This window comes from Struthio camelus, chromosome 1 (assembly GCF_040807025.1).
Source record: "Struthio camelus isolate bStrCam1 chromosome 1, bStrCam1.hap1, whole genome shotgun sequence".
Lineage (NCBI taxonomy): Eukaryota > Metazoa > Chordata > Aves > Struthioniformes > Struthionidae > Struthio > Struthio camelus.
In genome coordinates this window covers 200928959-200954186 of record NC_090942.1, presented here as the reverse complement: position 1 = coordinate 200954186, position 25228 = coordinate 200928959, and the positions used below count along the sequence as shown (strand labels likewise).

General features: G+C 42.0%; 1 protein-coding gene across 1 annotated transcript in view; it reads right to left on the bottom strand.

Annotated features, from left to right (window-relative positions):
- The window catches only part of USP12 (ubiquitin specific peptidase 12), a 41956-nt gene extending 29330 nt beyond the window's left edge, over positions 1 to 12626 (bottom strand). Inside the window, exon 1 of the mRNA XM_068930185.1 lies at positions 12329 to 12626. Coding sequence (XP_068786286.1) covers positions 12329 to 12376 — 48 coding nt within the window. The 5' untranslated portion in view covers positions 12377 to 12626. The remainder of the gene's footprint in view (positions 1 to 12328) is intronic.
- Between the last annotated feature and the right edge of the window lie 12602 nt (positions 12627 to 25228).

Below are 25228 nucleotides of genomic sequence, written 5' to 3'. Positions count from 1 at the left end.
TGCACTTGTTGCTCGTTTTTTGATTTTTGTTTTTTAAGCCTGCTACAATAATAAAACTGTTATCTACTATTTCCTGACTTTTACAATTGTCTTTTTTCACTGCTGCAGACATCGCACTATTTTGGTGTTATGTGTAGAACTAGTACTCTTGAGACAGCTAACATGCATAAGCAAATAGGTGCAGATCTGTAAGGCAAATCAGTTGGTGCTCATGTCCTGACATACGCATTATTTGAATTTCGGAGGTTTTTCACCAGTCTAGTTCCACTTGGCTTTGGCACTAAACACCTAGCTGTGACTGAAGTACGTTGCTCAATTTCATTTTCTCCAAAAGGAATCTAATTTGTGCACTGCAAGACCACTCTAAGATGGAAACCAAACTGTGGTACAAGGGGATGTCTGGAAGAAGCTCTTCAGAAGTACATACGCTTTATTTGAACTAATACACTAACATAAATATACCCACTCTATAGCATGTGTCTCAATAAATAATTAGCCAGTCTATATTAAAAATACTACCCAAAAACATGTCAGCATGCAGGCAAACAATAGCAGCTTTAGTGTCCTACCTTGTCATTATCATCCAGCCTAACTGAAAGCATTTCTCTTAAAAAGACTTGACCATAACCAGGCTAATATGTTTTTAAGATTATACCGGTGTTAGTCCTATCTTTTTTGAGTGCAGCTAACAGAGATAGTGAACAGATGCAACAGTTTGCCCAGCAGCGTGCGCAGAAGGGACCTTTGTCTCCTGTCATAATAGTGTACACTTCCTCAGATATGGTTATGACATGCCACAGAGCACATTCAGCAGTAGCTGTTGGAGTTGCGCTGTCAGCTGTGTCAGAGGCTTCCAACTCAGACAGACCTGGCAGCAGATGCAGCTCTGCAGGTCTCAGGCTGCAGGGAGCGCCTCAGGCCTCTCTGTGAGGCTGGGGCCAACAGTCAACTTTTCCACAGCAGGCGTGCTGCTATTGATGAGCTGTGTCGCCAGGTAAAGGAGTTATGGGAGGAAGTAAGCAGGCTGTGTAGCATCCAAGAAGACGAGCAAGAGATAGATAGGATATTATCAGAGACCTTACAGCTACAAGAGTCTCAACCTCCTATAGCAGTAGAGATACAGGTGGGCTCTGTGCCATGTGGAACAGTAAGTCATAATGACTATGTAGAGGATGAAGGCTAGAAACTGGTCACTTCTCATACGAGGAGAAAGGCTCTTGCTCCTCCTGAAGACTTACAGTTGATGAACAGGTTTAGTGCCCTCCAAGCTCAGGAGGAGCTGGGCATGGCTTCAAGTGAAGCAACTGAGCCGACGGACCCTATGCCACGCAGGAACACCCAAAAGAAGCAGCAAGCGATTGCTGTGGGTGACTCCCCCCCACAGGGGACAGAGGTACTCATCTGCAAACCTGATTACTTGCCTAGAGAGGTTTGTTGCCTGCCAGGGGCTTGAATCGGAGAGGTCATGGAAAGACTGCCAAGGCTTGTTCACGTATCCGACTATTTCCCACTGCTGCTCTTCCACATGGGCACCAATGATACCAAAGGCAACCTGAAAACTAGCAAATCAGATTTCAGAGCTCTGGGAATGATTGTCAGGGGTCTGGGGGCCCAGGTCGTTTTCTCCTTGATCCTGCGAGTGAAGGGGAAGGATAGGAAGAGGAGTAGACAGGTTCTCCAAGTAAACAACTGGCTGCGCCACTGGTGTTGGCAACAGCGTTTTGGTTTCTACAACCATGGGACCCTGTTTGAAGATCAACAACTGACTGGGAAATATGGGATCCACCTCACTAAGCAGGGCACATGTATCTTTGCCAACAGGCTGGCCACCCTGGTGAGGGCTGTAAACTCAGGATGGGGGAAGGGGAGAGTTATATGGACCAGGCAGTCAGCAAAACAGGGCTCAAGTGGGGATACTTCCAGCAAGTGCATGCAGACAAGGAAGTGCCTACAAGACAAGACTATGGGGAATCCTCTTGCACCCCTCTTGGGAAATCAGCATGCTCAAATACCTCTCTGCAGTGCCTGTACATCAATGCGCGCAGCATGGGGAATAAGCAGGAAGAATTAGGGATCTGTGTGTGGTTGCAGGGCCATGATCTCATTGCAATTACAGAGACATGGTGGGATAGTTCGCATGACTGGAATGCTGTCAGGGATGACTATATATTTTTTAGGAAAGACAGGCCAGGAAGGCGAGGTGATGGAGTTGCCCTTTATGTGAGGGAGCAACTAGAATGTATGGAGCTCTGCCTAGGGGTGGATGATGAGCAAGTCGAGAGCTTACGGGTAAGGATTAAAGGGCAGGGTAACATGGGTGACACTGTTGTGGGTGTTTGCTACAAGCCACCTGATCAAGAAGAGGAAATAGATGAGGCCTTCTATAGACAGCTGGAAGTAGCCTCATGATCACAGGCCCTGGTTCTCATGGGGAGCTTCAATCACCCTGACATCTGCTGGAGGAACAACACAGCAAGACAAAAGCAAGCTAGGAGGTTTCTGAAAAGCATTGATGATAACTTTTTGATACTGGTGATGAGGAGAGGTGCGCTGCTGGATTTTGTACTAACAGATAAGGAAGGATTGGTTAGAGATGTGAAGGCTGGGGGCAGCCTTGGCTGCAGTGACCATGAGATGTGGGAGTTCAGCATCCTGCGAAGAGGAAGAAGGGCAAAAAGTAGAATCACAACCCTGGACTTCAGGAGAGCTAACTTTGGCTTCTTCAGGGACCTACTTGGAAGAATCCCATGGGATTGGGCCCTAGAAGAAAGAGCGGTCCAAGAGAGGTGCTTAATATTTCAGGACCACCCCCTCCAAGCTCAAGAACGGTGCATCCGTATGAGTAAGAACTTGAGCAAAGTTCTTACTTTGCTCAAGGGGGCAGGAGACCTGCATGGATGAACAAGTAGTTCCTGGCAAAACTCAAACATAAACAGGAAGTGTACAGTAGGTGGAAGCAGGGAAAGGCCGCTTGGGAGGAATATAGCAACACTATCAGAGCATGAAGGGATACGACGAGGAAGGCCAAGGTCCCTTTGGAGTTAAATCTGGCAAGGGATGTCAAGGACAACAAGAAGGGGTTCTTCAAATATATCAGGAAGACTAGTGAAAATGTGGGCCTGCTGCTGAATGGGGTGGGTGCCCTGGTGACGAAGGAAACAGAGAAGGCAGAGTTGCTGAATGCCTTCTTTGCTTCAGTCTTCACTGCTAAGACCAGCCCTCAGGAATTCCAGACCCTGGGGACAAGAGAGGAAGGCCGGAGAAACAAAAACTTTCCCTTGCTTGAGGAGGACTGGGTTAGAGATCATTTAGGCGAACCTGACACCCACAAGTCCTGATGGGATGCACCTACAAGTGTTGAGGAAGCTAGCTGATGTCATTGCTAGCCTACTCTCCATCATCTTTGAGAAGTCCTGGAGATTAGGAGAGGTCCCTGAGGACTGGAAGAAAGCCAACGTCACTGCAGTCTTCAAAAAGAGCAAGAAGGAGGACCCAGGAAACTACAGGCCTGTCAGCCTCACCTCCATCCCGGGAAAGGTGATGGAACAGCTCATCCTGGAGGTCATCACCAAGCATCTGGAGGACAAGAAGGTGATCAGGCATAGTCAGCACAGATTTACTAAGAGGAAATCATGCTGGACCAATCTGATAGCCTTCTGTGATGGAATGACTGGCTGGGTAGATGAAGGGAGAGCAGTGGATGTTGTCTACCTGGACTTCAGCAAGGCTTTTGACACTGTCTCCCATCCCATCCTCCTAGGCAAGCTCAAGAAGTGCAGGTTAGATGAGTGGACAGTGAGGTGGATTGAGAACTGGCTGTATTGGCTCAGAGGGTTGTGATCAGTGGCGCAGTCTAGTTGGAGGCCTGTAGCTAGCAATGACCCCCAGGGGTCAGTCCTGGGTCCAGTCTTGTTCAATGTATTCATCAGTGACCTGGAGGAAGGCACAGAGTGCACCCTCAGCAAGTGTGCTGATGATACTAAACTGAGGGGAATGGCTGACACACCAGAGGGCTGTGCTGCCATTCAGAGGGACCTGGACAGGCTGGAGAGGTGGGCGGAGAGGAACCTCCTGAAGTTCAACAAAGGCAAGTGCAGGGTCCTGCACCTAGGGAGGAATAACCCCAGGCACCAGGACAGGCTGGGGGTTGACCTGCTGGAAAGCAGCTCTGCCGAGAAGGACCTGGGAGTGCTGGTGGACAACGAGTTAAACATGAGTCAGCAGTGTGCTCTTGTGGCCAAGAAGGCCAGTGGTCTCCTGGGGTGCATGAGGCAGAGTGTTGCCAGCCGGTGGAGGGAGGTGATCCGGCCCCTCTCCTCAGCCCTGGGGAGGCCTCACCTGGAGTGCTGTGTCCAATTCTGGGCTCCCCAGTACAAGAGACACATGGCACTCCTGGAGAGAGTCCAGCGGAGGGCTGCAAAGATGATTAGAGGGCTGGAGCACCTCTCCTCTGAAGAAAGGCTGAGGGAGCTGAGCCTGTTCAGCCTGGAGAAGAGAAGACTGAGAGGTGATGTCATCAACGTGTACAAGTATCTGAAGGGAGGGTGTCGAGAGGATGGGGCCAGACTCTTCTCCGTGGTGCCCAGCGACAGGACGAGAGGCAACGGGCAGAAACTGAACCAGAGGAAGTTCCATCTGAACCTGAGGAAAAACTTCTTGACTGTGAGGGTGACAGAGCATTGGAACCAGTTGCCCAGAGAGGCTGTGTAGTCTCCTTTGCTGGAGAAACATACTCAAAAGCCGTCTGGACACAATCCTGGACAATGTGCTCTAGATGACCCTGGCTGATCAGAGGTATTGTACTGGATGATCTCCAGGGGTCCCTTCCAACCTCAACCATTCTGTGATTCTGCATGGGATGAGGGGCGGCATATCTATCCCGTTCTAGGATACACAGTTGTTGATAAAGTTGAGAGGTCATTGTTCAGTAGTTTGCTGTAAAATACTTTATATTTTATAGAGTTGTGAATTTCCTGTGTAAACCCACAAATTTTAGTTTTTAAAAGAAATTTTCTATCTCAAAACTTATATTTGTCATCAAAATTCTAAAGATCCATTTCTCCCTTCATATATACCCTATGCCAGATTCTTCCCTGCAATGCTGTCTGCCTTCCCCAAGGAGTAAGGAATAAAGATGACAGGTGCCTCACATAACCAAGTCATGTTGCATAGGTATACATAAGCTGAGTTTCTCAAATATGGCCTTAGCTATAGGTTAGTAAACAAAACAAAACAAAAAAGTAAAATAAAACTTTTCCTGGTGACTGTAACACATTAAAAGTAAATAGTGAACTTTGTAACGGGGAATAACAATGTTTTCCTCAACAAGAATAAAACATTACTGAATTCTGTCACAAAACATTCCGAGCGCAAAATTATTTATAATTTGTAAAAATAAATCTCAGTAGTAAAAGCACTCATTTAATTGTGCTTTCACTTTTTTTGCCAGGTATTAGAAGATTCTTCCTTGTCTGTCCTACTAGTGAAGATGAACATCTTTGCATAGCTTATTCTAAATAATGCACAATGCTGTGGCTGATGAAATCTTCTATTAAAGAAGAAATACATATTTCTACTCTTCCAGTCATGTTTAATCAGAATGTGTAAATTCACATTTTCCCCTGCACTTATACAATCAGCTTTAAGAACAAACAATATAGCTATATTAAATCAGTTTACATTTGTTGTTTCAACAGCAACCAAAATAGAAATGCACTTCTTATGATGCATTTCTTGCCCAGGAAGTAGAAGTGAAATATGCTGAATGAGCTTCAGTAAACCCCATTGCCCATTTATTTGCAAGAAACCATGCTTCAGTAACACCCATCTTCATAGATTTAACTATGAAATACTTGGATTCTTTCAGTTCATACATTTAAAATAATTTAAAAAATGATATTTTCTTAACTGATTAGTTTAAGACATAGTTGCATGTGATTGGCATACACAAGACTACAACAAAAATTATTTTTAAGGAGTACAAAGTAAAAAAATGCTTGGTTGTGCAAGGAGGATGGCAGTACAGTATAAAATTACGTTCTGTTCACATTTTGAATGTCTACCACACCCATGTTTTTCAGCCCGACTGAGCATATACACAAAATATTTTCCTTCAGAGCAGCTATATACTCATACTTCCTATAAATAAGTCCATTTTGAATACTGACGACAAAGCTAAGTTAGCTCACATATGAAGCAAGGACTCCAAGATTCAGAACTCTGGGCTTTGCTCTTTCATCGAATGCATCCACGCAAAATATGCAAAGACCTAATGATGCCTCTACACTTCTTCCCGATTTGCTGCTACACTTGAAACGGACTTTGTCTATTATCCTCAGTGCAGAAGGAAGTCAACTGCATTGCTAAAAACACCATCAATAAGATAAATAATACTTATCTTGCATATTTCCAAAAAACTCCTGGGGTAACATTGTTTATGCTATCACATGCATTTGCTTTAGGTTCTTCCAACTAAGTGGATTTTTGCCAGCTTCAATGCAAAACATTTCGTAATGACACTTATTAAGCAGGTTCCCGAAAGATAAAAACTATTACCTTCATAGATTTTTAGTTAAAGACTGAATTATACTAACAGACAACATAGGAAGCCTATGAAAGGTATTTAAGAGGATCAGAAGGTGACCTACAAAAACTTTCACCAACTAAAAATCTGTATAGACAGTTTAAAGCATTATACTCATCTTCTAGAAATCAGAATTACTTGATCATCCAGAATGAAGAGCATAGAAGAAATATAAGAACACATTTGCTCAAATGGCTTCATTCATAAACTGCATACTGTGATGTCTTTCATGTACTCTTTTAAAAGTTCATTTAATCCACGTAATTCCTATTTGATAAAAACAAGTATGCTGCTTTTGTAACTCACAGGTTTCATGGAATCATTAAATATTTTTGAGTTTATGAAAAATGGTAAAAGTGTTTTCCAATTCAGATATATTTTTGCTGATACATCATTCTGATAACACCACTAGAAAAAGATTTAGGTTTTTGGGAGGACTGAAAGAGTAGATAGGACCTTATTTGAAAGATATCATTTGTTAAACACATTTAACTTTAGCAAACTTCCTAAGCTGGGAAAGGAAAAGTTATCAATACATGGCTCCTCTTCTCTTCAAAAAATTTGAAAAAGGAAAAGAGAGGACACCAATTAATGAACGGGTATTCTTTTAATACATTTTTATAGACTCATCCCTACAAGTCTTAACGCAAATTAGTTGCTTCACTAGTTTTAAAAGCAAATACAAAGACCATGTAAATATGTAGGTTTTGTGTATTAATAGGCTCAATTAATCCCACTGAAGTACCTAAAAATTCTCATTGTTGGCAAGACTGGAGTCAAAGTTTGTATTTCAGGATGTTTTCATGCTCAGAATGTATATACGTATAGGTATAAAAAGAAAAAAGGGCATTTGCATAATTTAAATTATTCTAGCTAAATGCCACTATGAAATTTTCTATGCTGTATGGTATAACTACTGCTTTACAGCTACACAGCTTCAGGATCTTTTTTTTGCTTCTGTGTCTCATATTTGACATTTTTATATTTAGACAGTCAAATTTGTATTTTGATGTAAACTAAAAAAAAATTTGTATAAATTAACTGGAATATTTAAGTGTCACAAACCCAATATTTTAAAGAGCAAATGTATAGACTCATCTTCTATTATCATATTGTAACAGGTTACATCTATGAAAGTAACGATGACAAACGTCACGATCGTGCCTTGAGTCTTAAGGTCGTATTCATTGTGGGAAGTTCTCCTGATTAGAACGCCAACAGATGAGCTCTGGTGAACCTCCCTGCAGTGGTTTAAGCTCTTACCCCAACTGTCTAACACATGCTTCTCCAAAATTGAATGCGCTTGCAACAGAATCACCACAACAGAACATGTGCCTACACACTCCAGTACACTGATTAAGGTGGATTTACACCGATTAAGGTGGATTCAAGTCATGATTCCAGAGCAAAATGGAGTGGCTGAGACACAGCACATGTTCCTTCTTGTCAGCTCTGCTACATGAGCAATTCAGACAGCTGGGTAAAGCAATGCTGTAACACCATTATTTTCTCTGTAAGCACAAATCAGAACCCTTACATGTGTTATTTCAGTCCTCTCATCTCTTGCTTTCTTTTCTATTGCCTGCTCACTTTGAAGCTGTTTTTCCACCTGACTCTTCTGTCCTTGCTGCAACTCTCAATTCTCATTCCTTCCTGCATGCCTCTTCCTTCCACTTTCCTATGGAATCTGTTAAACTGATCATCAATTAGCAGATGGCCCAATTAGAAGGGACAGGAGTGAATACATGATAGTCATTTCTGGCTGACTCTGGCAAACTTCAATTTACATTAAGAACAGATTTCACAACCAGGTTTGAAAACCCTATTGTAAACAAATAATTCCTCGAGCAGTAATGAAGTTCATATATGTATACCTGTCTTATAGCTAACTGTAAATATAAGCTTTTCTTGCAGTTAAGCATTTTTATAAAATTTCTTTTATACGGCCTTTGAGATACCGTGTGCACTGCAACCTTACGTCAGCTGTGCACTTACAGGATCTGTTTCCTCTTACCAGCCTTTCTCTCCCATAATCTTGCATGAAGTTAGGAATCTTTGCGATCTCTTCAGCCTCGTCAAATGTGACTGAAATAGGCAAAAGGGTACTGGTGGCATAGGGAAACTGGCAGGAAAAGGACAATAGTCAGCTGTTCAACATGACTCCCTAAGTCTTATTCCTTTAAAAAAACAAGCCTAAAACCAAAAATTTGGATTTTAAGACATGCACAGTCTTCTCATACAGAATGCACTGTTACATTACACAACCCATATCCAACTACAAACTGTGTGTTTAATGTCATTTTTCAGTGTCTGATTTAATCACTGAAGACATTCTGCAACATTTCAAAACAAAGTACACTGGCCTCATATGTAAGACACTTGTAAGACACTGAAGCAAAGGATTTTAATATCTAATGCCTCAGACTACAGATTAGCATCACTTCTAAACTGCTTTAAACTTTTTCAGCTTGCGCTAACATAATCAATCAGTTTCTAGAAGAAACACCAAAAAGCAAGTACTACTACTACTACAACTTCCTTTTGTACATCTGAGTCTGACATACTCAGACTGCTGTCTTTTAAGGCACAATGATCATTTCTACTCTTTACTTCAATCACCAAAAGACTTGATACCTTTCAGCTGCTAACAAGTGTTTGTTAGATTCTAGAAAGTAGAAGCAAAAGTCAGAATCTCTGTTTTAAGATGAATATAGGTTGGGGCACATCTTCACTGCAGTTAGCATGGGTTACTTTACTATTTCCTAGCCAGACATAAAACCCCCATAAAATTCAGTCAGGTAAGACTTTCACTGCAGTTTAATGCATGAATGAGGGTAAAAGGCCAAGTTCTACTTTTACTGCAAAAGCATAAAAAACAAAAAAAGCTCATTCATTTTGCAGCAAGAATAATGGCTACATTACGCAAGGGAAGAGCTTCTCCCCAATCTCTAGCCTTGTAATTAAGTCTTAACACTGCACAAAGAACCATGGGAATGGTGATTGTAGAAAAAAATAAGTCCATGGAAGCCCAAAGATGGGATACAACAATAGAAGAGAGTCTTTTAAGAAGGTCTATAACATCACTGCTATGAACACAGGAGTACAGATCACTGAACTAATGAAGACAAGATCATCTGAAAAGGCACGTGGCTAACAAAGTAAAAAACCTGGATATTGCTCTTCACTGTTCCCACACAACCTGCCAGTGCTGTAAAATCTAATGTGTTACTTTCTAATATTCAGGGCTTGAACAACAAGGATAAGATGCATAAAATAAAAATGAGGCAGAAGTAGAACTTGAATTTGTATACAAAAAAGAAAGTAATGCAGGCCTGAGTTGGAAGAGCTTCTTCAACATAGATCGTTCCCAGGCAGCTGTTTTACAGACTGCAAGTGTACATATACGTTAGGTTTGTGTCAGCACAAATCGTCTCTGGACGACAATAGCCTGTTACTGGTTTTGTACTAACCAAATACAAGAAGAGAAGCAAAAGCTTCAGAGTTCTTGTAAAAGGCATGGGGAAAAGGCAAGAAAAACCTTGTGAGAAATTGCAGAAAGTTACCTGGGAGTTTATCAAACAGTAGTTTGACACACAGAAGAATTGCCAGAAAAAAAAAAAAACCCTCCATATTTATATTCCTTTTTTTCCACAAAATATACGCTTTAATGTGCTTGCTAAAATCAAAAAGATCTGCCTGACCATAACCACACTGTTCTAAACAACTTCAGAGTAAATATCAAGTCCTTTTTAGCACTATCCCCACTGAAATTTTTTAAACACAATCCTACATTATCTATTAAGTATTAAAAAAGATTTTACTGTGAGTATCCCTTGCTAGCTGTCCCACCACACAGCACTACTAAAGCTCAAGCATCAGAACGACACAGGAAAAATTTTACATTTGGGAGTTTTTCACCTCAGTGCATATGGTTATGACTGGACAGACAATACCTAACCGACATCAGAATTTCAGCTTCATGGTTATGGACACTTCAGTTAATTGTAAGAAGATTTTAATTTGAAAAAAAAAATGTTTATGGATTGGCATAAATCGTTTAATGTTATTTCTAATATCCATCCATATATAATAATCTTAAACTAGCTGCTTGGCCAGTTCAGACCTATAACTTCCAAACTGTCTATAAGAAGAAGTGTAAGCTGCCACACTAAACTTAAATCAAGGAACCAGCACTGAAATTACATAGTCACAAAGCTGATGGCCAGCTGTGGGTGGTAACATGTTAGCAAAGAATGCAACAAAATGAGATTGTTCCATTCTACAAGGATCAATTGCATTGTCTCCTCAACAGCCTCACCTAAAATACACCTACTTCAGAGAATGAAAACTCTTGAAGTACATGGTACAAGTCCTACAACATTTGACCATATAAGAATCTTGGTATACAGCTCATGAGTACTAGAAGCCTGACCCTCCAAGTTCAAATGAAAAGATGTGATCTCCTATATCACAAAAAAGCTAGACTGCAGCTGACTAGCAACCACCTCAGCAATCTTAGCCCATGGACGTCCAGTCATTCATTTAAAATACTGTTGCACCACCTTTGAGATGTCTGCTTGAGATATTAAAGCTTCTTTGCAGCACGATTTATGAAAATCATAAAGCAGTTTTCAATTATAAACTTGCAAGCACGTCCCACTGTTTGACAGTAATGTATGCTATAATCCCAGTTCAGCAAAGTAACAAACTGGATGACAGAGTGCATTTTTTTTGCCCTTAACTATCTCTTCCCTTCCTCTGTGGAAAGATTTGGGAACCAGAATTTGTATTTGTTCATGGAACGGCTAGAAAAGAGCACAGATGCAAGATCTTTGACTATGACCCGCCAACAAACCTCATCCATGACAAGTAGAAACTATCTACAGCATACTTCCTTCTTTAAATTCAGCATTCCTACATCAGTGAATCTATTGACATCCCCATCCCTCTTAAAAAAAAAAAAAAAAAAAACTCTGAGAGCCTTATTACATCTGCACATCTGCTTACAGCTCTAATTTCTAAGGAGAGAGTGTAATGAGAAGCAATCACTGAAATAAGCCTCCTATCAGGACCCGGATCGATGCAAACAATTCAAATTACACGCAAGTGCGTGGAGCGTGCTTGGCTGAACAGATCACACAGGATGCTAACACTTTTCCGGGTAACTAGAGAAGCACCCGTCTGCTAATACGCAAGGCAATTAGAGCCCCACAACAACAGTGAAGTATTGTAAAAGCGGGGAACAACTACAAGCTAGATCAAGGGACGAAGGGCTCTTGCAGAAACCCTGTCCTAAAAACACACCTGCACTAAGCAACCCTGAACTCCGGCCAATGTTCTGAAGTTCCCCCTCCCAGCTTTCGGCACACTTTAGGGGGAAAAGCTATGTTGAATAAATACCCGTTTCTACCACGTTCATAACCAGGATTCCCCTTCACACCCAGCCCAGCCCAACCGCATCAGCGTCTGCATCAAGACCTTTCAAATCCTATTAACCACGCTCCGCTTCCGATCCCCGCCCACGGCCGCGGGTGGACACCTCCTGGCCGCTCGCCCCGCTCTCTCGCCACCCCACGGCGCGGCGCCGCACCGCCCACCGCCCGGGCGCTGCGCAAAGCCGGCCTCCCCCGCAGCTCGCGCCCGCCCCTCGCGCGCCTCCCCCTCAGCCCTTCCACCACCCCACACGGACGCGCCGCGCCCCCACCCCGGGGGCAGCCGGCACGACGGCCCCGGCCCCTCACTCACCATGGTACAGATGGAGGCGATTTTGGAGACTGTCATTAGGATTTCCATCCGCCCAGCGCCATCTTCTGCCCAATCACAGCGCCGAGCCGAGCCGAGCCGGGCTGGGCTGGGCTGGAGTAGGAGGGCGAGGCGAGGCGAGGCAAGCGACGGCGGCCGCCCTCGCCGCCCCCGCCAGCCCCTGCCGCGGGGCGCACGCAGCCCAGCCGCCCCAACGGCCCCAACGGCCCCAACGGCCCTAACGGCCCGGCGCGCGACTCCCGGGAAGCACCAGACACGCACGCACGCACGCCCGCTCGCTCGCTCAGCCCCCGCCCCGCGCGCGCGGCCAACACAGCGCGAGCCCCCACGGCCCGACCCCGCCTCCCGCCTCCCGCCTCTCGCCTCCCGCCGGGCCCTAGCGCCGCCGCCGCCGCACCCGCCGCCAACCCCCCGCCCCGAAGCCTCGGCACCGCCTCCCGCCCGGCTCTCTCGCCCCGCCCAGTTCCTCCGAGGCTCTGGCCCCGCCCCTCGGCCCCCTCCCCCCGCCCGCGGCGCTGGACACGCATGCGCGGCGCGGAGGGGGCGGGGCGGGAGGGCGGGGTTGTCGGCTGGGCTGGGTGTCCTCTTGTGTGCTGGGGGGCGGAGGTTTCCTCTTGTGAGGAAACGGAGATGAGGAAAGGAATTGGAGGGAGGGGGAGGTGGCTGATGTAAGTTCCTTGATACAAGTGCTGAATGACTCCCGGGGGGGAGGAAGGAGTTACCTGGAGGCGAGGGGAGGGTAAATAGACATAATTTATAGCCACACAGCAAAAGCAAATTAAAAAATGGAACTGGACTTTTTGCCTCCTACCAACCTTAATCAGTCTAATGCCAAGGTAAGGTCAAAGTGACTTCCGTTGACAAGCCGTAGTCTTGTCAAAACCTTTCCTCTGGAATCGCTCACAGAAAGGGGAGGAGGCGGAGAGGCAAACAGCCCTGACAGGGGTACAAACGCCCTCCTTCCTTCCTTCCTTCCTTCCCTCGCTTTGTCTCTAGACTGGCAGCTCTTGGAGTTCAGTGAGTTTGGGATTCACCAACCTCAGACATCTGCAGAATAGAAGCTGAGCTGCAAGGTAGTCATCTGTATCAACGGCTTAAGGTGCCCGCTCTCAATAGGAGAGGAATCACTTCCTAAACATGCCCGTTCCTGTCTGCAGACTGTAACGGAAACTTGGATGACCACGTCAGACCATGTTGATGTCTGCATTATAGAAATCTAAAGTTGGCTGTATTCTACCTTTGTGAATACTTGGGAAATACCTAGCAGATTGTGATATAATATTATTAAAGAATAAAGGGTAGCCACGTAAGGCATATATCCTGAAGACATCCTTGCACTGTGAAAAAGATGTGTTTAATACCTATAAAATTAAATTATGTAGTTGTTATGAACTTCAGAGGTAAAACAGTCTTTAAAAATGCTTACAACTGTATTGATGGAAATATAGAATAACAGTTTTCCTTCAGCTAAAACGTAAAGAATCCGACTTTAAAATGTTTTATAACTGAACTCTTTATTGAACCTGAAATATACTCAAGCAATTCTTTTATGCAATACCTGAGGTGTAGACGTGCACATTTCAGAAGTATAGTATTTGAGAAAATTAATGCCTCTTGGATAACTACATTCAGAAACTGTTGCCACAGAAACTATGGGGGAGGATAGCATCAAGGGAATGAGAAAGAAAAGAAACAAAAGAAGTGGATTGGCCATTTATGAGCAAAAAAGGGAAAAAGGTCATTCGTCCCACGTCCCACGAGAAGTGTCAAACCGTCAGATCTTCAGCAATTCATCTGCAATTCAAAGCTACAATATACATATGTAATATGATTCCTTGCAGTATTAAACACGTATGCTACAAGAGATATTCCTGTATAACCCAGAGTGGACAAAATATGCAAAAAATGGCACAAGGAAAATATGACAGCATGCTGCCTCCCTTGAGCAAAAACACAAAATGTAATTACACTTTGGACAAGTTTATAAGATTATCTGAAAGATAATTCAGTTTGGAACCAATTATATAGCACCAAGTGGGATTGTACAGGTCGTAGAAAACTGCAGGAATCTTAAATAGCACTCAAATGGAAAGTCAGAGATAGTCTTTAAGCTTCTTTCTATCTGTGGGTTAGAGAAAGAAGACAGGATATACTTGGTGTGAACTGTGCTTTCTGTCTGTAGTTCCAGGAGACAAATTGGAGGTGTTGGTATATTGGGCCATATTTCAGAAAGAGTGAGGGAATGTGTGACTATGTTAGCTGACATCTGACAAGTGTGGGGACGAATCTCAAAAGGGAATCTAAAAAGAGGAGCTGCGAAGATGTTAAATTAGTAACAGAGAGCTTGATTAAAAAAAAATGCTATGTAAACAAACAAAACAAATGCTATGTCACAAACAAACTGAGCTCATGCTGCATAGAATGAGGGGAAATACTGAAATACTTTCTCTACCATTGACTCTACCATCTCTCAAAATGATGAAAAATCTGAGGAAACAAGTAAGAGAATTGGAAATTCTCATTTAATTCTCATCATTAAGCCCCCTGAGGTGATTGGAATTATTAATGCATTCAACATTTCAATTCTTTGACCTGCTTACGAAAAATATGAAGTTTGTGTGAAGGGAAGTTTGTGTGTGTGTGTGTATGTTTGTGTGTGTGCGTGCTTGTGTATGCTTGAGGAGATAGAGCTTTAAAAACAGTTTGGTACAGAGTTACTATAATGCATATAATGAGTATGCTAAATAATCCTATCTGAGAAAAATATCAGTGATACCTTGTATCAGTGGGGAGAAACAAAATCCATCTGACAAAGTGAGGCAAGAGTGTCTTAGCCAACTGGCTGGCCATCCTGGTGTCGAGACCTTTAAACTAGCAACAATAGGTGAGGGAGATTATGACCCACAGTTAAATGAGGAAACAGTGGTTAGGGGTGGTAAGGGCACTGAGGAAGGGTAGTAGCAGAGTACGGTCACTGAACTTTAGGAGAGCTGACTTCAGCTTGTTCAGGGAACTGCTAGGTGGGATCTCCTGAGCAGCAGGTTCAAGAGGTAAATGAGCTCAGAATAGCAGGAAAGCACAAGGGCGGTCCATCCTAATGCTCAGGAAAACAAGTAGCTTATATCAGGAGACTGGCTTAGCTATACAGAGAAATCATGACTGAGCTCCAGTGTAAAAAAGCATTTCTTACTGGACATGGAAAAGACAGGACATGGAAGCAGGGATAGATTGCAAAGGAGCAGCCTTGCCTGGGCATGTGGGGTGGTGTTAGAAAAGCCAAAGCTTACCTAGAATTGATGCAAGGGCCGTCAAGGATAATAATAAGAGTTTCTACTGCTACTTTAGTAGTAAAAACTGAATAAAGAAACGTGGACCTGTTGCTGGATAGGGTGCGTGATTTAGTGAAGCATTTGCAGATAATGCTGAGGTACTCAATGCCTTCTTTGCCTCAGGCTTCATCAGTAAGTTCTCCCAGGACTCTGCTTAGAGGCAGGGTTCAAGGAAAAGAACTACCAGCAGGGGATGAAGATCGAGTCAGGGATTACTTGAGAGATCTTGACTCTCCATGGGGCCAGATGGGCTGCATCCAAGAGCGCTGAGAGAGCTGCTTCATGTCCTTGCAAGGCTGCTCTCTATCACCACTGATGCACCATGGAGACTGGGGAAGGTCCCTAGTGACTGGAAAAAGGCAAATGTTTCATCCATCTGCAAAAAAGGCCAAAAAGGATGATCACGCAGAAGGATGATCTGGAGAACTACGGGTTGATCAGCTTCACTTTGGTCCCTCGGAAAATCATGGAGCGGGTCCTCTTGGAACACATTTCTGGGCACATGAAGGAGAAGGTTACTGGGAACAGTTAGCATGGATTTACCAAGGGTAAATCATGCCCAGTCAACCTGATTGCCCTCTAGAATAAAATGACTGGATTTTTGGACAATGGGAGAATAGTGGATGTCATTTGCCTTGACTTAACCAATAATTTTGACTGTCTCTCACAATGATCTTGTATCCAAATTGGGAAAATACTGCTTGGAAGGTTAAAAAGCTGGTTGAACAATCAAGTTCAGAGGGCACTGGTTCATGGGTCGTGCTCTACCTGGACGCTGGTAAAACATGGAGTACGGCAGGAGTCTGTCCTGTTTAACGCCTTCACCAATGACTTGGAAGAGGTGATAAATGTACTCTTGTCAAGTCTGCAGATGACACCAAATTGGGGAGGGGGATCACTTGATATGCCTGAGGGCAGGGCTGCTACTGAGAGGGATGTAGATAGACGGGAGAAACAGGCTAACAGGAACGTTATGAAATTCAAGAAGAAGAAATGCAAAGTTCTGCTCCTAGAAAGAAAGAACTCTGGCACCAGTACAGGCTGGGGACAGCCTGGCTGGGAAGCCACTCTGCAGAAAAAGCCCTCAGGGCTGATGGGCAGCAAGGTGACCATGAGGCAGCAGTGTGCATTGGCAGCAAAAAAGGCCAACAGCGTCTGGGGCTGTATGGACAGGGGCAGAGCCAGAAGATGGAGGGAAGTGATTGTCCCCTTTTACTCAGCACTCGTTAGATCACACCTAGGTTAATGTGTCCAATTTGGAGCTCTCTAATGCAAGAAAAACGCAAATCAACTGTACCAAGTTCAGCAGAGGGTCACCAGGATGGTCATGGGCTAAAGCATTTGCCTTACGAGGAGAGGTTGAGGGAACTGGGCTTGCTCAGCTTGGAAAAGAGAAGGTTTCAGCAGGATCTTGTAGCAGCCTGTCAGTTTTTACAAGGAGGTTATCTAGAAGATGGAGCCAGGCTTTTCACGGTGGTGCGTGGGTGGGAGGATGAGGAACAAAGGACTTAAATTGAAACAAGAGACGTTCCAACTGGATATAAGGAGAAACTTATCCATGCTGCAGTCAAGTATTGGAAGAGGTTACCCAGAGCGGTTCTGCAATCTGACTGGATAAAGCCCTGAGCTACCTGGGCTGACCTAAGACCCAGCCCTGCTTTGAATAGGAGATTGGACTAGAGACTTCCTGAGGACCCTTCCAACCTGAATCATCCTATATTTCTTTGGTTCTAAGCGAGATCAACAACTCATCTTAAAGAATAATTTACTCCTTTTTTATTACTTTTTTTACTACTTTTCTGTAATGTGTCAAAATAGCAGTTATTTCTGGGGAACATTCACTTTGGACACATGCTGGAGGTCCCATAAGGCAAGTAGCAAATTGTCACTGGAATTTATAGAAATCATAGTTGATAATTGTTTAATACAAACCATTCTGCTACCAGCAATTGGCTTCTTTTTTATCAACTTTATGAAGAACAAAAAAAATTGATGGTGGGAGGATAAGACTTGGGGCTGGACATCAATGGTTGCCTTCTTATTAGCAACCTGTTCTACATTCATCCTGAGTAGATGTAAAAAAAACTACTGTTATTTGCATTGGCATAACCTTGATTAAACTTAGCATCAGTGCTTGGAGTAGTGAAGCCTGCAGGCCTAAGCTTGAACTTTAACCAAACCTGTGGGATACTGCTGATAGAACAACTGCAGAACCAGCTGGAATCCGCCCTCAAAGATACAGAACACAATGGACAGAGGTATAGGTTAACCTCTGGATAAGATAAGGCACTGTGAAGCAGGAACATAGCAACCATCCTTGGATGGAGACATGAACCAATGAAAAGGGTAGAGACCACCAACTCAGTGAAGAAAACTGGAAGAGACTGTCACTGGCAGGTGGGGAAATAAGACTGTAAGGAGTATAATTAACCTAGAATTTCTTTGTCATGGGTCCCTCTTCGGAGGCCCCCAGCTCGAGCTGAAAGAAACGATCGTGCGAGAGTCTGACTCTGACTAAGTGGTGAATGCCTGGGGACCTTTGTAACAGCAGAGGACTAAGTGTACTACCACCTCCCATCTACTAATCGACCTATAGTATTGAGAGGATGCATTTTGTTCCTAACTTACTGGGAAACTTCTTAAAGCTAAAGAAAATTTTGGAAAAAGCTAAAAAGAATAACATAGAAAAATGTCAACAACTATTAGATATTGTTAAAGAAGACTTTATTAGACAGACAGATATTATTAACCCCAGTAAGAAAGAAAAAAAAAAGAGGGGGGTATAAGCCTGTCTTGACTTAGTAACAAAGCAAATGAAGCCGTTAGATATTGAAAAGCATAGCAAAGGGGAAAAGGCAAAAGAGTCATCAATATGAACTAAAATTTTTGGATCATAGAAAATCACAGCTGCAAGTCAAAGACATAAAAAAATCCATGATTTGCAGAGCTAGTGTCAGTAAGAAGATGTTTCCAAGTATGTTGGGAACAAAATGAATCCTGTTAACCATTACTAGATAGAGATGGTAGAACTGTTAAATAATGATCTAGAAAAGAAGTTTTCAGTATATGTTTCTATCCAGCATTTAGAAACAAATAAGACTGCGTATTTGTGCTAATGATTTACCATTAGGAAAAAATAAAAGCATTCACAAGGATAACTAGGATAAAGATTTTAAAATTAATATTCTAAATGTTGAGAGGAGCTATTGATGGATTACTTCTAGACCATACGCCAGTCAATGTTGTCAGCAATGTGAAAGCAAAACTTATGTTCTATGAAGAAAAAAAAAAAAAGAATGGCTAAATGGGAAATTAAATTACGGAAAGGATTATCATAAGGATCTGTATTGCCTGGTAAATCTATCCCGTTCAAATACACTGTATTTTAATATAGGCACAAGTAGAGTTACTCAAGAATATAGTGTGCAGGTCAGGCCTGCAGAGATGGAGGACGGTATTATGGAATGTGGTGATGGAAATTGAGAGTTTCCAGCCTAATGTTACGGTACAAGCAAATAACGGGATCCGTGACTATATAACCAGGGACATGGCAAGTAGAAAGAGAAACATTATTTCACCTCTGTGTATGGCTTGGTGAGATTTCTGTGGTAATATTGCATTTGCCTCTGGTGTCCTTATTGTCAAAAGAATGCTGAGAAATGATTTGAGACTGGAGAAAATTCTTTGCCGAGAGGGACTTAAAGAGTGCAATCTGTTTGGCTTATCAAAAGAAGACTGAAAGGTGGCTATAGTGCTCTTTAATCTAGCACAGAGAGAGAAATAATAAGAATAGCTATCTATAAGCTGAGGTCAAACAAATGTGAAGTAGAAATTATACGCATTTTTTAACAGTGGAAGAAATTAATGGTTGGAATACGCTGCCAACAGAAATGGTACATCCGGTATCTCCTGAGGGCTTCAGTTAAAGAATAGATGCTTTTCTCATATGAATGCTTTAGATGAATGGATAGAATTAATTCTCTTACAGTCTCCAGGACTTTATATTTGTTGTTGTTATTATATAATATTTGAATAATTGTTATTATATAATATTTGAATTATCGTAGCACCTAGAAATGCAAGTCAGGGTCCAGAACCCACCAGCTCCTTAATCACTCTGCAAGACAGAGAGAGAAAACCCCATTCCATCTTTTGAAGAGCTTATACTCCAAAGGAACAGACACCAATAGACGTAGAGTGGCAAAGAGACAACATCACAACTGCAAACTGCTGCTGCTCATCCTGTGCCTCTCTTTGTTTCATAATCTTATGGTTTGGCAGGAGCCCAGCTTACTCTATGGTGTGTGGATGGGCTGGCTTTAGAAACTGAAGTGTAGGCTTGGTACAGGTATGTTTATGCCTCTATCATCTGTCTGTAACTGCAGATGGTTTTGCTGAGTCTGGGACACAGGAGGTTTTCACTAACGTTGCTTGACAACAGAATTGGTCCCATCAATCTGTTTTCCCTCTCTGCTTACCAGTGAATCAACCAACCAGTCAGCCTGTTGCTGTAGTATCTGAATGCAGCCATGCTGCATCTGTTGTTGGACTACTATAAATGATTGTAAGATTAAAGAGTAAAAGGACTGCAGGGTAATTCAGGTGTGAAGGGACCTTTAGAGGTTTGTAGTGCAACCTCCTGCTCAAAGCAGTGTTATCTGTGAGATCAGACTAGGTTGGTCAGGGCTTTGTACATACTTTCTTACTTGTTTCGGAAACTCTAATTTTAGGTCCAGACATGATAGCAGCATTTTTTTAGTCATTGCAAAAATACCATCTGAATTCACCATCTGGATTTTTATTGACACATAGCCCAGTGGAGTCATCCATTCTTGTCATGACATAAACGACAGCCTTGCTCTGGAAATACACCTTATCTTCTGGGCGACTGGTGTTACAAGTTTTGTTCGAGGAAGTAATAGAGAATGAGACATAAGTTTTCCCCAAATTGTATTTTGTATTTCCGAGAAAATGTGAAGCTCTATGTAAATTATACAGAACTTTGAATCTTAACAGATTATGCGAGTGAAATTGGATCCTTCTCAGGGACAGAAGAGACAAACAGGAAATATATTTGGAAAGTCATGTCATAGCAAACCATCTTCTAGTGACTGAGAGTTAGTAAAACAACTACATTAGTAAATTAATCTTTGCAAATTATGTTCAGGGTACATTTTCATAAAATACAGCTATTTTTGAAATAGCCGTACCTGTTGTCTGGGAGCCATGACAGCTGGGTGGACGAATTGAATATGGGAGAACTCACGCATGTAGTTAAAAAGGTGATATATTTTATTCATAGTTTCGAAAGAGTAAATTCAATCTTAGTTATAATCATAAATACAAAATTAACACTATGTATTACTACCGAAAATATGCAAATGATGCAAAATTATAAAAATTATAACTGTAAACTATTATAATTGTACAATGCATAAATAAATATTATTTAATTCTTTAGCACTTTTCATCAATACATCTCAGAATATTTTATGGAGAGAAATGAGAAATAATTCTTATTAGATCGATTTTATGAACAGAATAGGTGAAAGAGAGTTCTATGGTAGAGTAAAGCTTGTTCATGATGGTTTTTGCCTTATGCTCATTTCAGAAGACCAAAGCTTCCTCAGTAAGTGTGGCCTTATAAAAAAAAAAAAAGGCAGAAAGTAATAATTTGTTTCTTACAGAGTTCACACATGAGGATATTTTGATACTTTCACTTTCACGGCTCAGCTGATACTGGGCGTCTTGCCATATATATAGCTGGCAAATGATTAACCTTTTATTACACAAAAGACTACCAACATTTGAAAAGTTAAAAGAATAAAAGAGCAGGTAAAAATTATACACTACTCAACTGAATATAAATTTCTGCTAACAGCACTTAAAATATACCTCAGTCAGAGAGGTGTCCAATATGACTGTAAAATCGAACATAGGAGAATTTAGTTTTGTTGAAAATAACAGTAGATTTCTAAATTGTTATCACTACTTCAGCCTTTACACTGCTCAAAGGAATTCTGGCTGAAAATAAGTCATAGTTCTTTCTATAGATAGAAAAAAGACTCCACTTGAAAAATGAGAACCCTTTTGAAATATTTGGTCATATTCTGCAAGAGAAATGTGTATAGCTTGGGTCCCAGTGAGCTCGATATGAAAGGATGCGAGCTAGATATGAAAACAGTAACCATGCATTTTTTTGACATTACTCTGAACAGCTGCAGAGTTCGCTGCATGATCCTTTGCAGAAACAGGGCCACAAGTATATATGGAAATAAGGTTGTTTAATATTGTAATGAAATGATTTGAATTGAGTGGATTTGATCCTTAAGACAGGCACCAAGGGGACCACTGTATTGACTAATTTCAATTTCTCCCTAGAAAGAAAACCTCACAAGTCAGTAACAGTTCACATGTGAACTTTAACTTGGAAAATCTATTACTAGAGGTGAAAAGTACAGGACACTTCAGTCTTTGTGTTCACTGTCACAGTATCACGTAAAACTTCCCACCGCAGCCAGTGAAGCAGTATTTTTATGAGCGTGACATCATTTCTCCAAAAATAAGATTAGCTGTCATATAATAACAATGCTGACTCACCATATGACAACAGGCAGCCTGCAGGTAAAGAGTCTTTATATCATTTCAGTCTCCCCACTAATCCATTCTATATAGTATCAAGATGCAAAGGAAACTGAGGAGGAATTAGGTATTCACCACCATAAACACCATGCATATAGCAAACAGTTACATAGTGGAAAACCTGATTAATGAGGGGTAGAAAAATACTGGAAACAACTTTGTGTAGAAAACAAAATTGTTAAAGAACATTTACTGTTAATAGCCTATGTTTTCCATGACACAGATGGGTAGTTCATTATTTTTGTTTTAATTTAAACATGTGTCACAGTTAGCAATATTTTGTGCTTCCGCAGATCTAAAGCTATTGTTGAAGTGCATGTTGCAATCAGTTCTCAAACAATGCTCTCTTTGTGAGTAAAAACAAAAGTAGAATAATTTTGATTTCTTCTCCTGGAAGATTTATACTCTGGAAAACCCATAGTTCCCTTTATAGTTGCAGATGGTCAGTTAAATGCTCCCATCTGGTTATACTTAGAACTTAGTTTTCTCTACGAACAAAACAAAAAGAAAAACTGCTATAAACATAGGTTATCCCATGAGCAACAGAACTAAGCTTAACTTCCTATGGATTTGTGCCCTGAGTCTTCACACTGCAGCGACCTTGGCATCACCTCTTCGTCCCATACGACCTCATTTCCTCCTTCCATTTCCCCTCTCCACTTCCTCCCCCATTTCCTCTTCTCTACCTGCAGTAGTGATTTCGGCTATTTCCCCTCTTTCCTTTGCCCTCTCACTTCAGCTGCCTCTCTCCTCCATGTCCCCTCTCTCCAAGTTGGACAAGAGCACCATAACCTGTGGCTGGCTTGCAGCAGCACATATTTTGCATGTTCTATTTAAGGACTCCATGGCATTCTGCAAATATTAATGAATCAGCAATAACCCTGCTTGGCAAATGTGCATTATTATTCCCATTTTGAATGAGGAAAAGTTGAGGTATAGCTTGGTGAAGTTGATTGTTTATTAAATTCTCAATTTCCGTTAACTCACGCTTATGTTGTTCTTTTCTGGCTGTACATGTTTGATCAGAACAGCTCTCGTTGTCTCATTGACAGAGTTGTCAGAGCGTAGCCAACGCTCATTATCTTATCACAAGCCTCATGATATGTGATAGTTCCCTTGGAACCACAGTTACTGGGGTCAGGTGACGAAAATGGCTTGAGAAATTCACCTTTCATTTATTATAGTAAGTTTCTAGCTTGATAAGCTAGAAAACTCCTGAAAAATGTGATGGCAGAGGACTGAAAATGTTCAGAAAGGGTGAGAATAAAATGAGTTCCTTTTTATTTAAATATGACAAATTTAAAGCATTTGTCTCTTGTGATATCATGGGGTCTGTCTCATGATATGTGAGGCTGGACTGCAAAAAGGCAAATCAGTAATGGCTGAATCTGCCCAAGCACAAATTCAATCTCTGTTATAGCTCCTAGGAAAGAGCGTATAATTGGGATTATAATCAAATATGAAGTGTTTTAACGCAAAGAACAGTATACCTTTCAGTCCTGTAGTTTCTGTATTTGATTCTTCTTTCCTTTTCTTTCAAGAAGAGGCTTAAAGGTAGGAGAGGATTTTCTTTTAGCATCCAAAGGATAAGTACAACTAGAGTAAGACAATAACGTTTGCTGAAAGATTGTTACAGTCTGCTGAATACTTGAGTTTACAATAACTCTGGTTATTTCATGCATTATTAAAAAGGGCATCTGTAGCACTGATAAAGCATCTCTTTATATTCATAAAGAACAATAAATTTAATTTGGTATACTTTGAAAATGAAATTAAATTTGTGTTTACTGGAATCCAGCTAATGCTAAGCAGAAAACATTCCTTTACTCGAAATAAAACCAGCAATATTTTGTAAAACCATTCCTTTCCTTCCAGCAAGTTTCTTTGTCATTTTATGAGCAATTAAAAACAGTAATGTTAATGGCTCTGATTAGAATAATCAAAGAGAAATATAAAGGACTACCTCAGATATCAATAGACAATACAATTTTATAGAGTATTTAGATAATAGAGAATGATTCCACTAAAATTTTTACTTTACACTGTTCTACTCTTCCAGTATGTTGCCTTCTTAAATTACAGCAGGTAAAGTTGAAAAGTTAGAATCACAGATTCACAGTTTCTGGCACCTCTGGAGGTCTCCAGTCCCACCCCCTGCTCAAAGCAGGTCCAGTTACATGAGGTTGCTCAAGGCTGTGTCCATTCGGGTTTTGAATAGCTTCAGGGATGTAAATGCCACCACCTCTCTGGGCAACCTGGTCAAGTTTTTGACAACTTTCATGTTAAATTGTTTTTCCTTGTATCAAGTCAGAAATGTCACACATTCTAACTTGTGTCTGTTGCCACTCCTTCTTATCCAGGATGCACCCTGGAGGGTCATCTGCCCTCATCTTCTCTACATCCTCCTATGAGGTGGTGGAAGTCTACAATAAAATCTCCTCTTTGCCTTCTCCTCTGCTGGCTGAACAAACTCAGGTTTTTCAGGTTCTTCTCAAACGTCCTGTGCTCTAGCCCCTTCTCCATCTTGGTGGCCCTTTGCTGAGGTCCCTCTGGTATGTCCATGTCTTCTGCATCCTGGAGGGCCCAGAACTGGACACAGCACTCCAGATGTGGTCTCAGCAGTGCCAAATGGAGAGGAATAATCACTTCCCTTGACCTGCTGGCTACTTTCTTGCTACTACAGCCCTGAACGTAGTTGACTTTGTTTGCAAAGAGGACACGCTGCTGCTTCATTCTAAACTTGTTGTCCCTCAGGACCCTCAAGTCATTTTCTGCAAAACCACTTTCCAGCCAGTCAGCCCTCAGCCTGTCCTGTTGCATAGGGTTATTTCCTTCAGCCCATTTCTCCAGCCTGTCCCAGTCCCTCTGAATAGTAGCCCTGCCCTCCACGATATCAACCGCTCCCTCCAGC